We start from the raw sequence: 14,069 nt of genomic DNA on the forward strand, positions 1-14,069 counted from the left end.
AACAACTGCTTTCACTCCATATGGTGATGCACAATGGTAACTTGACCAGGACTTCTGACTTTAATAAAGTCTCCTTGGCTCGTATAAAAGCTTGTTGACGTTGATTTCCCTATTTCTAATTCTTGTTTTGGCATAATAAATTTTGCAAAGGCTTGAGAATGGTTGCAAGATTTGGAGCAAACCTGTTAAAGTAACTTAGCAAGACCAAAAATTATCATAATTAATTCATATTTTTAGATGCTGGTGTCTCAGTTATGGGTTTTACTTTTGAAGGTGACTTGTAAGGTCCTTTAGCAGCAATGTCATGGCCTAAATATTTGATGCAAGATTTAAAAAAAATGCGTTACATGTTCCTCACTCTTAGGCCATAATCTTCAAGTGTCCGCAGAATAGCACCTAAATTGTGAACATGCTGTTTGTCGTTTCACCCATGAGTAAAATATTGTCTCAATCCACTTAAAATCTGATCCATGGAAGTGGAATATTGCAGCTGCAGTTGTGATTCTAAAAGAAAGCCTCTTGTATTTGAGTAGTCCTTGAAATGTTACAATGACAAGTATTTCTGTGACTCAGGATCTTCATTCATCCAGAGATAGGCTTGCCTAAGGTCAATTTTACTGAAAAGCTGACCTGCAGTTAGACCAGCAAATCAATTAAAGGCAAAGGATACTGCGCAGCACACTGTACAGAATTAATAGTGACCTTAAAATCATTGCAGGTTTGTAATGATCCATGTTTTCTCATGACTGGTACAAAAAGTGTGGTCCAGACACTCCCATTCATGAGTTTGTGGAACCTCCCCCCGCACCCCCCCCCCCCCTCAGCCGAGTCTAGGCTAGCTTCTAATTGTGCCTCAACCTTTGGTCTGATTGAATAAGGCGCTGATTTAGCCTTGTAACATTTTCTTTGATTTTCAGCCTTGATTTTTCAAATTCAAGAATATCTTATTAATACTTCCCAGATCCCCATTGAAAACAATGGTTCGCTTCTTTAGAATTTGTGATATATCAGTCTCAGAATATGACAAATGATTTACCTCAGCCCAGTTAAGTTTGTTTTTTTTTTCCCAACCATGTACTTCCTAATAAAGCTGGAAGATTTTCTTTGACAACATGTAAGGACAAATCTTCAGACTCACTGTCTCACTGAACATTCATATTAGTATGAATAATATAAAGGCATTACTTTGTTTGTCTAGGTTGTTAGTATAATTTTTGTGGGTTGCAATGCATAGTGACTCAGCTGTTTCTGATACACACTTTCAGATACCAATGAAACCATCGTTCTGGTGTCCACCTCCATTCCTACCGGTTTGTCATTCAGTAATGGAGTGACCCAGTATTGCATGGTATTGCCAGCAATGGCCAATATGGTTACTAATAGCTTCTCTTCAAACTTTTAATCTAGGCTTTTCTTATGCACTTTTGCATTGATTAGATTTTCTTCCTACTCTTTGCCATCTCTAATTTTAGCGTATGTTGTGCATGTATCATTCTCAAATACGCCCGTTCAGTGTGACCTTTGTTCCAGCAGTTTCTAAATATAGTTTCTTTATAGCAGCAACATTCTATTGCATGACCAGCTTTTCATCACTGATGACAGTTTTGATTGGTGCTCATCTTTTAGGTGTCATTTTGTAAACTGCCTCAGCCACCATTTTGAAAGTTCTGATGCTTAAGCTTAACTGTTGAGCTTCCTTGGCTGCTTGTTCCACTAAGAACAAAAACAAAGTTGCTGGAAAAGCTCAGCAGATCTGGCAGCATCTGTGAAAGAGAAAACAGAGTTAATGTTTCGGGTCCAGTGACCCTTCTTCAAAACTGATGGTGCCTGGGAAAATGTCAGTTTATTTTCAAAAAAAAGGAAGGTGAGTGGAGTAGGGAGTAAACGATAGGATAGAGCCCAAGGAGAGAGAAAGACAGTTGGACAATACAAGGTGTTGCTAATGATCATGCTGGGAGGGTGAGTAGTTGTTAATGGGGACTGTTAGTGACTAACAACAGGGGGTGTGTAGTGGCAGGCTATGTGGTAACAAAGCCTGTTTTGTGGGGTAGGGGGCTGTTACATGGGACAGTTTAGGCCTTAAAATAATTGAACTCAGTTCTGAGCCCGGAGGGCTGTAGGGTCCCCAAGTGGAAATGAGGTGTTGTTTCTCCAGTTTGCGTTGGGCTTCACTGGAACATCGTAGGAAGCCAGAAACAGAGATCTTGGCCAGTGAGCAGAGTGGTGCATTGAAGTGGCCAGAGAAAGGGTAGGGCCGATCAAGGATTGTAAAGAGAATTTGTGCACGGAGGCTAAAATGATAGGAGATGTTCTTAATGAATACTTCGGTATTCACAACTGAGAGCAACCTAGTTGGAGAGGAGGAGTGTTTAACATGTTGGTAGGCTAGAGGAGGTCAATGTTACTAAGGAAGATGTACTAGGAATTTTGAGGAAGTTGAAGATAGATAAGTCCCCCAGGCCTGATGGGATTTATCCAAGGATTATATGGGAAGTGAGGGAAGAGATCACAGGGCCTTTGGTGATGATCTTTTCGCCCTTACTATCCATGGGTATAGTGCCGGAAGATTGGAGCGAGGCAAATATCATTCCCTTGTTCAAGAAAGGGAATAGGGATAACCCTGGAAACTACAGGCCAGTTAGTCTTACGTCAGTGGTGGTCAAATTATTGGAAAGGGCTCTGAGAGATAGGATTTATGGTCACTTGGAAAGGCACAGTTTGATTCGTGATAATCAGCATGGATTTGTGAGGAGTAGATCATGCCTCACAAACCTTACTGAATTCTTTGAAGAGGTGACCAAACACGTGTATGAAGGTAGACCAGTGGATGTGGTATACATGGATTTAAGTAAGGCGTTTGATAGGGTTCCCCATGGCAGGCTCATGCAGAAGGTAAGAAGGCATGGGATGGGGGAAATGTGGCAGATTGGATTCAGAATTGGCTGACCCTTAGAAGACAAACAGTGGTAGTGGATGGAAAATATTCGACATGGTGCTCAGTTATGAGTGGTGTACCACAAGGATCTGTTCTGGGTCCTCTTCTGTTTGTGATTTTTGTAAATGATTTGGATGAAGGAGTGGAAGGGTGGATTAGTAAATTTGCGGACGATATGAAGGTGGGTCACGTTGTGGACAGTGCAGAGAGCTGTCCTGGGTTACAAAGGGACATTGATAGGATGCAGAGCTGAGCTGAGAAGTGGCAGATGGAGTTTAACCCTGAAGAGTGTGAGGTGATCCATTTTGGAAGGACAAACTTTTAAGCAGAATACAGCATTAATGGAAACATCCTTGACAGTGTGGAGGAGCAGAGGGATCTTGGGGTTCATGTCCACAGTTCCCTGAAAGCTACCAGCCAGGTGGATCGAGTTGTTAAGAAGGCGTATGGTGTGTTAGCTTTCATTAATAGAGAGATTGAGTTCAAGAGCCATGAAGTTATGCTCCAGCTATACAAAAGCCTGTTTCAGCTACATCTGGAGTATTGTGTCCAGTTCTGGTCACCTCATTACAGGAAATGATGTGGAAGTGTTGGAAAAGATGCAGAGGAAATTTACCAGGATGCTGCCTGGAATGGAGGGAAGGTCTTATGAGGAAAGTTTGAGAGAGCTAGAGCTTTTCTCTTTAGAACGATGAAGGATGAGAGGTGACGTGATAGAAGTGTACAAAATGATCGGAGGTATAGATAGAGTCGACAGCCAGAGAATTTTTCCTAGGGTTGAGGTAGCTATTACGAGGGGGCATAGTTTTAAAGTGAGTGGAGGTAGGTACAGGGGACATGTCAGAGGTAGGTTCTTTACTCAGAGAGTGGTCAGGGCGTGGAATGCATTGCTGGAGAGGTTCGTGGAGTTCGCCTTATTAGGGGCATTTAAATGGCTATTAGATAGGCATATGGATGACAATATAAGATAGGGTTGGAGATTAGATAGACCTTGGGATTAAGGTAAAAGTTTGGCACAACATCATGGTGCGAATGCCCTGTATTGTGCTGTACTGTTCTGTGTTCTATATAGAACATAGAATATTACAGCACAGCACAGGCCCTTTGGCTCTCGATGTTGTGCCGACCTGTCATACCGAACTCAAGCCCATCTAACCTACACTATTCCATGTACGTCCAAATGCTTATCCAATGACGACTTAAATGTACCTAAAGTTGGCGAATCTACTACCGTTGCAGGCAAAGCGTTCCATTCCCTTACTACTCTCTGAGTAAAGAAACTACCTCTGACATCTGTCCTATATCTTTCACCCCTCAATTTAAAGCTATGCCCCCTCATGCTCGCCGTCACCATCCTGGGAAAAAGGATCTCCCTATCCACCCTATCTAACCCTCTGATTATTTTATATGTTTCAATTAAGTCACCTGTCAACCTTCTTCTCTCTAATGAAAACAGCCTCAAGTTCCTCGGCCTTTCCTCGTAAGATCTTCCCTCCATACCAGGCAACATCCTAGTAAATCTCCTCTGCACCCTTTCCAAAGCTTCCACATCCTTCTTATAATGCGGTGACCAGAACTGTACACAATACTCCCAAGTGCGGCCACACCAGAGTTTTGTACAGCTGCAGCATAACCCCTTGGTTCCGGAACTCGATCCCTCTACTAATAAAAGCTAAAACACTGTATGCCTTCTTAACAGCCCTGTCAACCTGGGTGGCAACTTTCAAGGTTCGTCCCCTCCCCCCACTGCACTACACAACCAGCCCAAACTGTCTCTGCCTCCCTAACCTGTTCTTCCTCTCACCCATCCCTTCCTCCCACCTCAAGCCGCACCTCCATTTCCTACCTACTAACCTCTTCCCACCTCCTTGACCTGTCCGTCTTCCCTGGACTGACCTATCCCCTCCCTAACTCCCCACCTATACTCTCCTCTCCACCTATCTTCTTTTCTCTCCATCTTCGGTCCGCCTCCCCCTCTCTCCCTATTTATTCCAGAACCCTCACCCTATCCCCCTCTCTGATGAAGGGTCTAGGCCCGAAACGTCAGCTTTTGTGCTCCTGAGATACTGCTGGGCCTGCTGTGTTCATCCAGCCTCACATTTTATTATCTTGAATAAAGGCAAGCATGCCATACGGCTTTCTTTATCACCCTATCTACTTACGTGGCAACTTTCAGGGAGCTATGAACTCGAATTCCAAGATCCCTCTGTTCATCAATGCTGTTGAGGATCCTGCCATTACCTGTATACTTTTCCTTAACATTTATTCTCCCAAACTGCAGCACCTCACACCTACACGGATTAAACTCCATCTGCCATTTCTTCGCCCAAATCTGCAACTGATCCATATTCTACTGTATCCTTTGACATACTTATACACAATCCACAACTCCAACGATCTTTGTATCGTCTGCAAACTTACTAACCCACCCACCTACATTTTCATCCAAATCATTATTAATATCCCAAACAGCAGAGGTCCCAGAATGGATCTCTGCGGAATACCATTCGTCATTAACCTCCAGCCTGAAGAACAATCTCCCGCCACTACTCTCTGCCTTCTATGGGCAAGCCGATTCTGAATCCTCATAGCCAAGTCACCAAGATCCATACATCTTAATCTTCTGGATGAGCCTACCATGAGGGATCATGTGAAAGCCTAAAATCTATGTAGACAACATCCACTGTTCTAACCTCATTGATCATCTTCATCATCTCCTTGAAAAATTCAATCAAGTTAGTAAGACATGACCTATCTTGCACAAAGCCATGCTGACTGTTCTTAATTAGGCGATTCTTTTCCAAATGTGCGTAAGTCCTATCCCTAAAAATTCTCTCCATTAGCTTCCCAACCACTGATGTGAGACTCACTTCTTAGATTGTCCCTATTTCCCTTCATGAATAGAGGAACAACATTAGCTATTCGCTAGTCCTCTGGCACGTCTTCAGTGGCTAATTTGGATATAAAGATCTTGGTCAAGGCCCCAACAATCTCTTCTCTTACCTCTTGCGATAACCTGGGGTAGATACTAGCAGGTCCCAGGGACTTATCAACCTTAATGCTCTTCAAAAGATCCAACACTACTTTCCTGATCTCAAAATGCCTGAGCATATTAGCATGCTCCACACAAATCCCACCATCCTCCATATCCTCCTTCTGTGTGAATACTGACGCAAAGTACTCATTTAGGATCTCACCCACATCCTCTGCCTCCAGCACAAGTTTCCTCCTTTTATCCTTGAGTGGTCCTACTTTCTCCCTAGTTATTGTTTTGTTGTTAATGTATGTATAGAATGCCTTGGGATTCTCTTTAACCCTACTTGCCAAGGTCATTTCATGGCTCATTCTTGCTCTACTAATTCCCTGTTTGAATTCTTTCTTACTTTCTTTATATTCCTCATGGGCCCTGTCCCCTTTTCGCTTCTCAAACCCTATATCTGCTTCTTTTTGCCTTTTGCCCAAATTCATAATCTCCCGTTATCCAAGTGTCCCTTATCTTGCCATCTTTGTCCTTCCAATTTATTTGAACTCTACTCATATTGCCTCAGCGCATGAGCCCTCCAGTATGTCCTCTCTGAGTGCAGGTGTAATTCTCCCTGATGAGTAATGCAACTCCTCCACCTCTTTTACCTTCCGATCTGTCTTGTCTAAAACAATGAAACTCTGGAATGTTGAGCAGCCAGTCATGTCCATCTGTCAACCACGTCTCTGCTATGGTCACAACATCTTGGTCCCGTGTACTGATCCAGGCTCTAAGGTCATCTGCCTTACCTAAAGTACTCCTTGCATTGAAATAAATACACTTCAGCCCATTTGTACCATCGTTCATTTAACTGTCGCAGCTTGTCCTTTCTTTTTGATTTACAGGTCTTAACATGCAACTTCCCCTCAATCCCTCCACTTACTGACCTATTGCTGTGGTGCCCAGCCCCCTGCCACTCTAGTTTAAACCATCCCGAGTAGCACTAGTTATCCTCCCTGCAAGGATAATGGTTCGCTTCCAGTTTAGGTGCAATGTGTCCCTCTTGAACAGGTCATCCCTGCCCCAGGAGAGGTCCTAATGATCCAAGAACCTGAAACCCTGCCCCCTTCACCAACTCCTGAACCATGCATTCATCTCTCCTATCTTTCTATTCCTCGCCTCACTAGCACACGGAACTGGTAGTTACTCAGAGAATACTGCCAACGAGGCCCCTCTTTCCTGATTCCCTGTACTCACTTGCAGGACCTCATCCCTCTTTCTATGTTTGTCGTCGGTACCAATGTACAAAATGACCTCTGGCTGTTCACTCTCCCACTTAAGAATTTTGTGCAACTGCTCAGAGATGTCTTTGACTCAGGCACCAGGGAGGTGAAGCACCATCCTGGAGTGTTAAATACAGCCACAGAAATGCTGACATGTGCCCCTAACTAGTGAATCTCCTACCAGTATTGCTCACTTGGATCCTGCCTGACCCTGCTCCACAGTAGAGCCAGTGATGGTGCCGCATCCGCTGCTGTCATACTGAGAGACGACTCCCCAAACAGTATTCAAAAATGCTATACCTGTTAGAGAGGGAAGAGCCACAGGAGACTCCTGCACTACCTGCCTGCCTCTCCTGGCAGTTACCCATCTACCTGACTGATCCTGTGGTGTGGCCACCTCCCTGAAACTAGTGTCTTTCACACCCTGTGCCCTCTGTACAGAGATGTGCAGCATGGAAACAGGCCACTTGGTCCAACTTATCCACGCCGACCAGATATCCTAAATAAATCTAGTCCTATTTGCCAGCATTTGGCCCATATCCCTCTAAATGGTTCCTATTCATGCAGGAGAGTCCAAGATAACAAAGTGTGGGGCTGGATGAACACAGCAGACCAAGCAGCATCTTAGGAGCACAAAAGCTGACGTTTTGGGCCTAGACCCTTGTGGAGCGGACAAGGAAGTCGCGGAGAGAGTGGTCTTTCTGGAAGGCAGACAAGGGTGGGGTGGGAAAAATGTTGGGTCGGATTGTAGATGGCAGAAGTGTCAGAGGATGATGCATTGTATCTGGAGGTTGGTGGGATGGTATGTGAGGACTCGGTGATTCTCTTGGGCACTTATTGCGAGGGCGGGGTGTGAGGGATGAGGTGCAGGAAATGTGGGAGACATGGTTGAGGGCGTTCTCGACCACTGCAGGGGGAAAGTTACGGTCCTTGAAGAACAAGGACATCTGGGATGAGTGGGAGTGAAATGCCTCATCCTGGGAGCAGATGCGGTGGAGGCGAAGGAATTGGGAATGGGGATGGAATTTTTGTAGGAAGTTGGGTGGGATGAGGTGTATTCCAGGTGTATAACTGTGGGAGTCGGTTGGCTTGAAATGGACATCAGTTTGTAGGTAGTTGCCTGAGATGGAGACAGAAAGATCCAGGAAGGTAAGGATTGTATTGGAGATGGTCCAGGTGAACTTGAGGTTGGGGTGGAAGGTGTTGGTGAAATGGATGAACTGTTCGAGCTCCTCTTGGAAGCATGAGGCGGCGTCGATACAGTCATCAATGTAAGGGCGGAAGAGGTGGGGTTTTGGGCCAGTGTAGGTGCAAAAGAGTGACCGTTCCACATAACCTACAAAGAGGCAGGCATAGCTTGGGCCCTTGCAGGTACCCATGGCCACCCCCTTTGTCTGTAGGAAGTGGGAGGAATCGAAAGAGAAATTGTTGAGGGTAAGGACAAGTTCGGTCAGCTCCACACTCCCCTCCAGCCGCACCACACCTGGCACTTTCCTCTGCAACCGTAGGAAGTGCTACACCTGCCCCCACACCTCCTCCCTCACCCCCATCCCAGGTCCCACGATGACTTCCCACATCAAGCAGATGTTCACCTGCACACCCGCCAATGTGATATACTGCATCCGCTGCACACGGTGTGGCTACCTCTACACTGGGGAGACCAAGTGGAGGCTTGGGGACCACTTTGCAGGACACCTGCGCTCGGTTTGCAGTCAACAACTGCACCACCCAGTTGCGAACCATTTCAACTCCCCCTCCCATTTCCTCAGACGACGTTAATTCTGGGCCTCTTGCAGTGACGTAATGATGCCACCCGTAGGTTGCAGGAACAGCAACTCATATTCTGCTTGGGAACCCTGCAGCCCAATGGTATCAATGTGGATTTCACCAGCTTCAAAATCTCCCCTCCCCCCACTGCATCCCAAAACCAGCCCAGCTCGTCCCCGCCTCCCTAACCTTTTCTTCCTCTCACCTATCCCCTCCTCCCACCTCAAGCCGCACCTCCATTTCCTACCTACTAAACCCATCCCGCCCCCTTGACCTGTCCGTCCTCTCCGGACTGACCTATCCCCTCCCTACCTCCACACCCATACCCTCCTCTGCACCTATCTTCTCCTCTATCCATCTTCAGTCCGCCTCCCGCTCTCTCCCTATTTATTTCAGAATCCTCTCCCCACCCCCCTTTTCTGATGAAAGGTCTAGGCCCGAAACGTCAGCTTTTGTGCTCCTAAGATGCTGCTTGGCCTGCTGTGTTCATCCAGCCCCATACTTTGTTATCTATACTTCTCTGGCTTTTCTTTACCATCTTTCTTAAATAGTGGCACCACGTTAGCCAACCTCCAATCTTCTGGCACCTTACCCGTGACTATCAGTGATATAAATATCTCAGCAAAGGGTCCAGCGATCATTTCCCTAGCTTCCCACTTTTGGGCCATACCTGATCGGGTCCTAAGGATTTATCCACCTTTATGCATTTTAAGAATCCAGCACCTCCTCCTAGGTAATATGGACATTTTTCAAGACGTTGCTAGTTATTTCCCCATGTCCTGCATCTTCCATATGCTTCTCCTCAGCAAACATTAATGCAAAATACTCATTTAGTATCTCTCCCACGTGCTGCAGCTGCACACGTAGGTGACCTTGCTGATCTTTAAGGGGCCCTATTCTCTCCTAATTTACCCTTTGTGCTTAATATATTTGTACAATCCCTTTGGATTCTCCTTAAACCTATTTGCTAAAGTTATCTCACATCCCCTTTTGCCCTCCTGATTTCCGTTTTAATTATACTCCTATCGCTTTTATACTCTTCTAAGGATTCACTCAACCTCTGCTGTCTATACCTGATGTGTGCTTCCTTCCTTTTCTTGACCAAAGCCTCAATTTCTCTAGCCATCCAGCATTCCCTATGCCTTCCAGCCTTGCCCTTCACCCTAAAAGTAACTATCTCTGGACTCTTGTTATCCTCATTTTTGAAGGTTTCCCACTTCCCAGCCATCCCTTTACCTGCAAACATCCAGCACTGATAAACTTTCGAAAGTTCTTGCCTAAAACTGTTAAAATTGGCCTTCCTCCAATTTAGAACTTTAACTTAACAATCCGGTCTATCTTTTCCCATCACTATTTCACAACTAACAGAATTATGGTCGGTGGCCCAAACTGCTCCCCCTTTGACACCTGTCACTTGCCCTGCATTATTTCCCAAAAGCAGGTCAAGTTTAGCAGCTTCTCTACTGGTATATCCACATACTGAATTGGAGAATTTTCTTGCACATACTTAACAATTTCCTCTCAATCCAAGCCCTCAACTCTATGACACTATATTTGGAAAACTAAAATCTCCTACCATAACCAATTTATTAATCTTACAGATAACTGAGATCTCCTTACAAATTTGTTTCTCAATTTCCCACTGATTATTGGAGGGAGAGGGGCTCTGTAGTACAATCCCAATAAGGTAGTCATCCCTTTCTTTTTTCTCAGTTCCGTCAAATAACTTCCCTGGACATATTGGCCAGTATATCCTACGTAAGTACAGCAGTTAAGTTATCCCTAATCAAAAACACCACTCCCCCTCCTCTCTTGCCCTCCTAGTCTATCCTTCCTATAGCATCTATACCCTGGAACATTAAGCTGTCAGTCCTGTCCATTCTTGAGCCATGTCTCCGTAATTGCTATGATATCCCAGGCCCATGTTCCCAACTATGCCCTGAGTTCATCTCCCTTAGGCCTCTTGAATTGAAATAAATGCTGTTTAATTTATCCAAGTCCTACCTCATTCTCTGCTTGATTCCTGCCTACCCTGACTTACTCCTTTTCCCAACTGTACCAGCCTCAGACTGACCTCTTTCCTCACTATCTCCCTGAGTCCCATGTCCCTTCACAATTACTGGTTTAAATCTTCCTGAACAGCTCTAGCTAATCTCCCCGCCAGCATATTAATCTCCTTCCAATGCAGGTGCAATTCGTCCTGCTTATACAGGTCACTTCTACCCCACAAGAGATTCCAATGTTCCAAAAATGTGAATCCTTCTTCCCTGCATCAGCTCCTCAGCAATGCATTCACGTGCCTCTCCTCCAATTCATACTCTCACTAGCTGGTGGTATGGCAGTAATTCAGATAGTACTACTCTTAAGGACCTCCTTTTTAAATTTCTGCTGGACTTCCTATATTCTCTCCTCAAAATCTCATCCTTTTCACTTCCTATGTTGTTAGTTCCAATGAGTGCAACAACTCCTGCTGATCCTCTCCCCTTTGAGAATATTCTGCACCTGTCTGAGATATCTTTGAGCCTGACATGAGGGAGGCCACACACCATTCTGATTTCCCGCTGTCGGCTGCAGAAATGTCTGTCTGTGCCTCCAACTAGACAGTCCCCAATCACAATCTATTGCTTGGAACTGGGCGTACCCCTCTTTACATTAGAGCCAGTCTCGGCACCAGAAACCTGGCTGTCCATGCTACATTTCCCTCAGAGTCCATCACCGACTACATTTTCCAAAACAGCATACTTGTTTGAGATGCGACAGCCATGGGGTACGCTTGCACGACCTGCCTCCCTCTCCTACCATTCCTGGAGGTAACTCATCTATTGACTGCATCTTCAGTTCTTTCGGTTTTTACCGACTGTACCTGCGGTTTTTCTCCCTTTCTACAACTGCCATCCATCACGCCCCTTAACTTCTATAACTTCCTCATTGCTTCTAACCGATCACAACCAAACACACTTACTGCAGACAGAATCATCAGTAAAATGGAAATTCTCCCAACTCTCCCACATCCAACAGGATGCTCAGTGTGTGTCCAACTGGCACTCCAACTAAACAACACTGTCTGCGAGGAGCTGCAACTGGTCACACATCCTGCAGACACAGTCGTCAGGGACACTAGACTGCTCCCTGATCTCTCACATCTGGCAGGAGGAGCACACCACTGCCCTAACTGCCATCTCTGCCTCTTTATGTGAAGAAAGATACAACAATCTTACCTCGATTGCCTGCAATAACATAATCTACTACAATGTCTGAGTATTTGTGCTGTAATTAAAATATAACAGTGATGTGTATACCCCCTGCATTATATATCTATTACTTACTGTGTGTTTTTACATTGATTTTAGGAGGTGCATTGATGTTGATACATTGATATTTTGGAGGGATTTTGATGTCTCGCTTGGTCAGGTTTACAGTGGTTACCCGTAGCTCCTGATTATCTGGAATATTGGATTAACCGATATGATTAATCTGGTCCCATAGATGCTGGCTAATAAAAGGTTTGCTGCATATAAAATTATAACTGGCATGAATAAGGTGTTTAATCAGAGTCTTTTTCCTAAGGTGGAAATGTCAAATACTAGGGCCATAGGTTTTAAGGTAAGAGGTGAAAAGTTTAAAGGAGATATGTGAAGTTTTGTACATATAGGCTGTTAGGTGCCTTAAACGCATTGCTTGGGTAGGTGGTAGAAATGGACTTTTAACAAGCATTTAGACAGATACATGAAGAGACGTGGAATAGAGGGACATGGGCAATATGCAAACACTTGGGATTAGGTTAGTATAGGTTAGGTTAGTCAGGACTGACTGTTTCTGTGTTGTACTGTTCTACATTGTGTGTTTTTAGTTGAGAGCATTTGGTGTGAGCTAGACTGGGTGTTATTAGCATACATGTGATTATGTTCTCAAGACTAAGTATTTAAATGAAAAGTATGAGGAGGTCAAGGATAGATTATTGGGCATGCCAGAGGTAACAGAATGGAAGTAGGTAGAGAAGCCATTCTAGTTGATAATCCTCCTTATTCATGTTTGGTGCAACAGGCATATATGTATGTTGTATGAAAGACACCCACTGAGCTAATTATATTTCTCTATGTACAATTTATCATTAAACACTATGCATGTTATTTTCTACGTATAATTTGTTACTATCCTGATATAATTGTAAACAAGCCCTACTTTCTGTGTTTCTATGTATATAGATCCACTTGTTATTTTAGAATCATGTTTATTTTTCTGTACACAAGCTTTGTTGAAGCAACATAATATCTTGCATTTAATTTTTAATGGCTTTGCTGATAGAGACAATAAATACTGCAAAATAAAGTAAATTTACTCAGAGTCTTTTATAAATGTCTTTTTTTTTATTACAGGCCAATTGTCTGTTCATCTTTACATTTGTAGACATGAGGCACATCACCTTGTTTCACATAGCAATCCTCAACAGTCACTCTCCCTTTTGGTAGCTAGGATATTTTAGTTCAAAGTCTGGATAAAGAGATCACAGGATTCATAAATTACTTTGTCTGTAACTACAGCATGAAAACTAATAACTTATTTTAAAAAATCAACTTTTCTATTTGATAACACTGCAGGAAAGAAAATTGCCGAAAGAGCTGAGGGGGAAATTACTGACAAGCACAAAGTTGGAATAAATCAGAATAACAATTATGCTTTTGCTGTCTTGGACACAGCCTGCTCTCATTTATTATTACAGCAATGGGTTTCCGTCGGCTTCCAGCGGTGTGTTTAGTGATGTCGAGTGAGAATTTATTTTCTTGAACATCCTGGATACGGTGGGGGTGGGGTGTACTGCAGGGAAGCTTGAGGTGTGGGCGTGTAAGGGGGTGGGAGATCCACCGGATAATCCATCTCATAGTCATAACTGTAAGGCGGAGGAGGAGGGACTGAAAAAAAAATTGAGAACAAAACAAATGAACTGAGGTGGCAGCCAACAGAATTTACAAAGCGATGACTGGAATGTTTAAAAGAAAAGTCTACTCTGAAACATTGTCTACGGCAAAAATAAATTGATGTAATAAATCATTCGCTAACACACACCTACACACAGCATTTTCAAATGATAACCAGCAAAATTATAAAATTATCCACTCTAATT

At 44.0% G+C, this 14,069-nt stretch overlaps 1 protein-coding gene across 1 annotated transcript in view; it reads right to left on the minus strand.

The window, feature by feature from the left end:
- Nucleotides 1–13,367: 13,367 nt before the first annotated feature.
- cyyr1 (cysteine/tyrosine-rich 1) overlaps nucleotides 13,368–14,069 on the minus strand; it is a 36,135-nt gene continuing 35,433 nt past the window's right edge. Inside the window, exon 4 of the mRNA XM_048541211.1 lies at nucleotides 13,368–13,857. Coding sequence (XP_048397168.1) covers nucleotides 13,721–13,857 — 137 coding nt within the window. The 3' untranslated portion in view covers nucleotides 13,368–13,720. The remainder of the gene's footprint in view (nucleotides 13,858–14,069) is intronic.

This window comes from Stegostoma tigrinum, chromosome 12, assembly GCF_030684315.1.
Source record: "Stegostoma tigrinum isolate sSteTig4 chromosome 12, sSteTig4.hap1, whole genome shotgun sequence".
Taxonomy (NCBI): domain Eukaryota; kingdom Metazoa; phylum Chordata; class Chondrichthyes; order Orectolobiformes; family Stegostomatidae; genus Stegostoma; species Stegostoma tigrinum.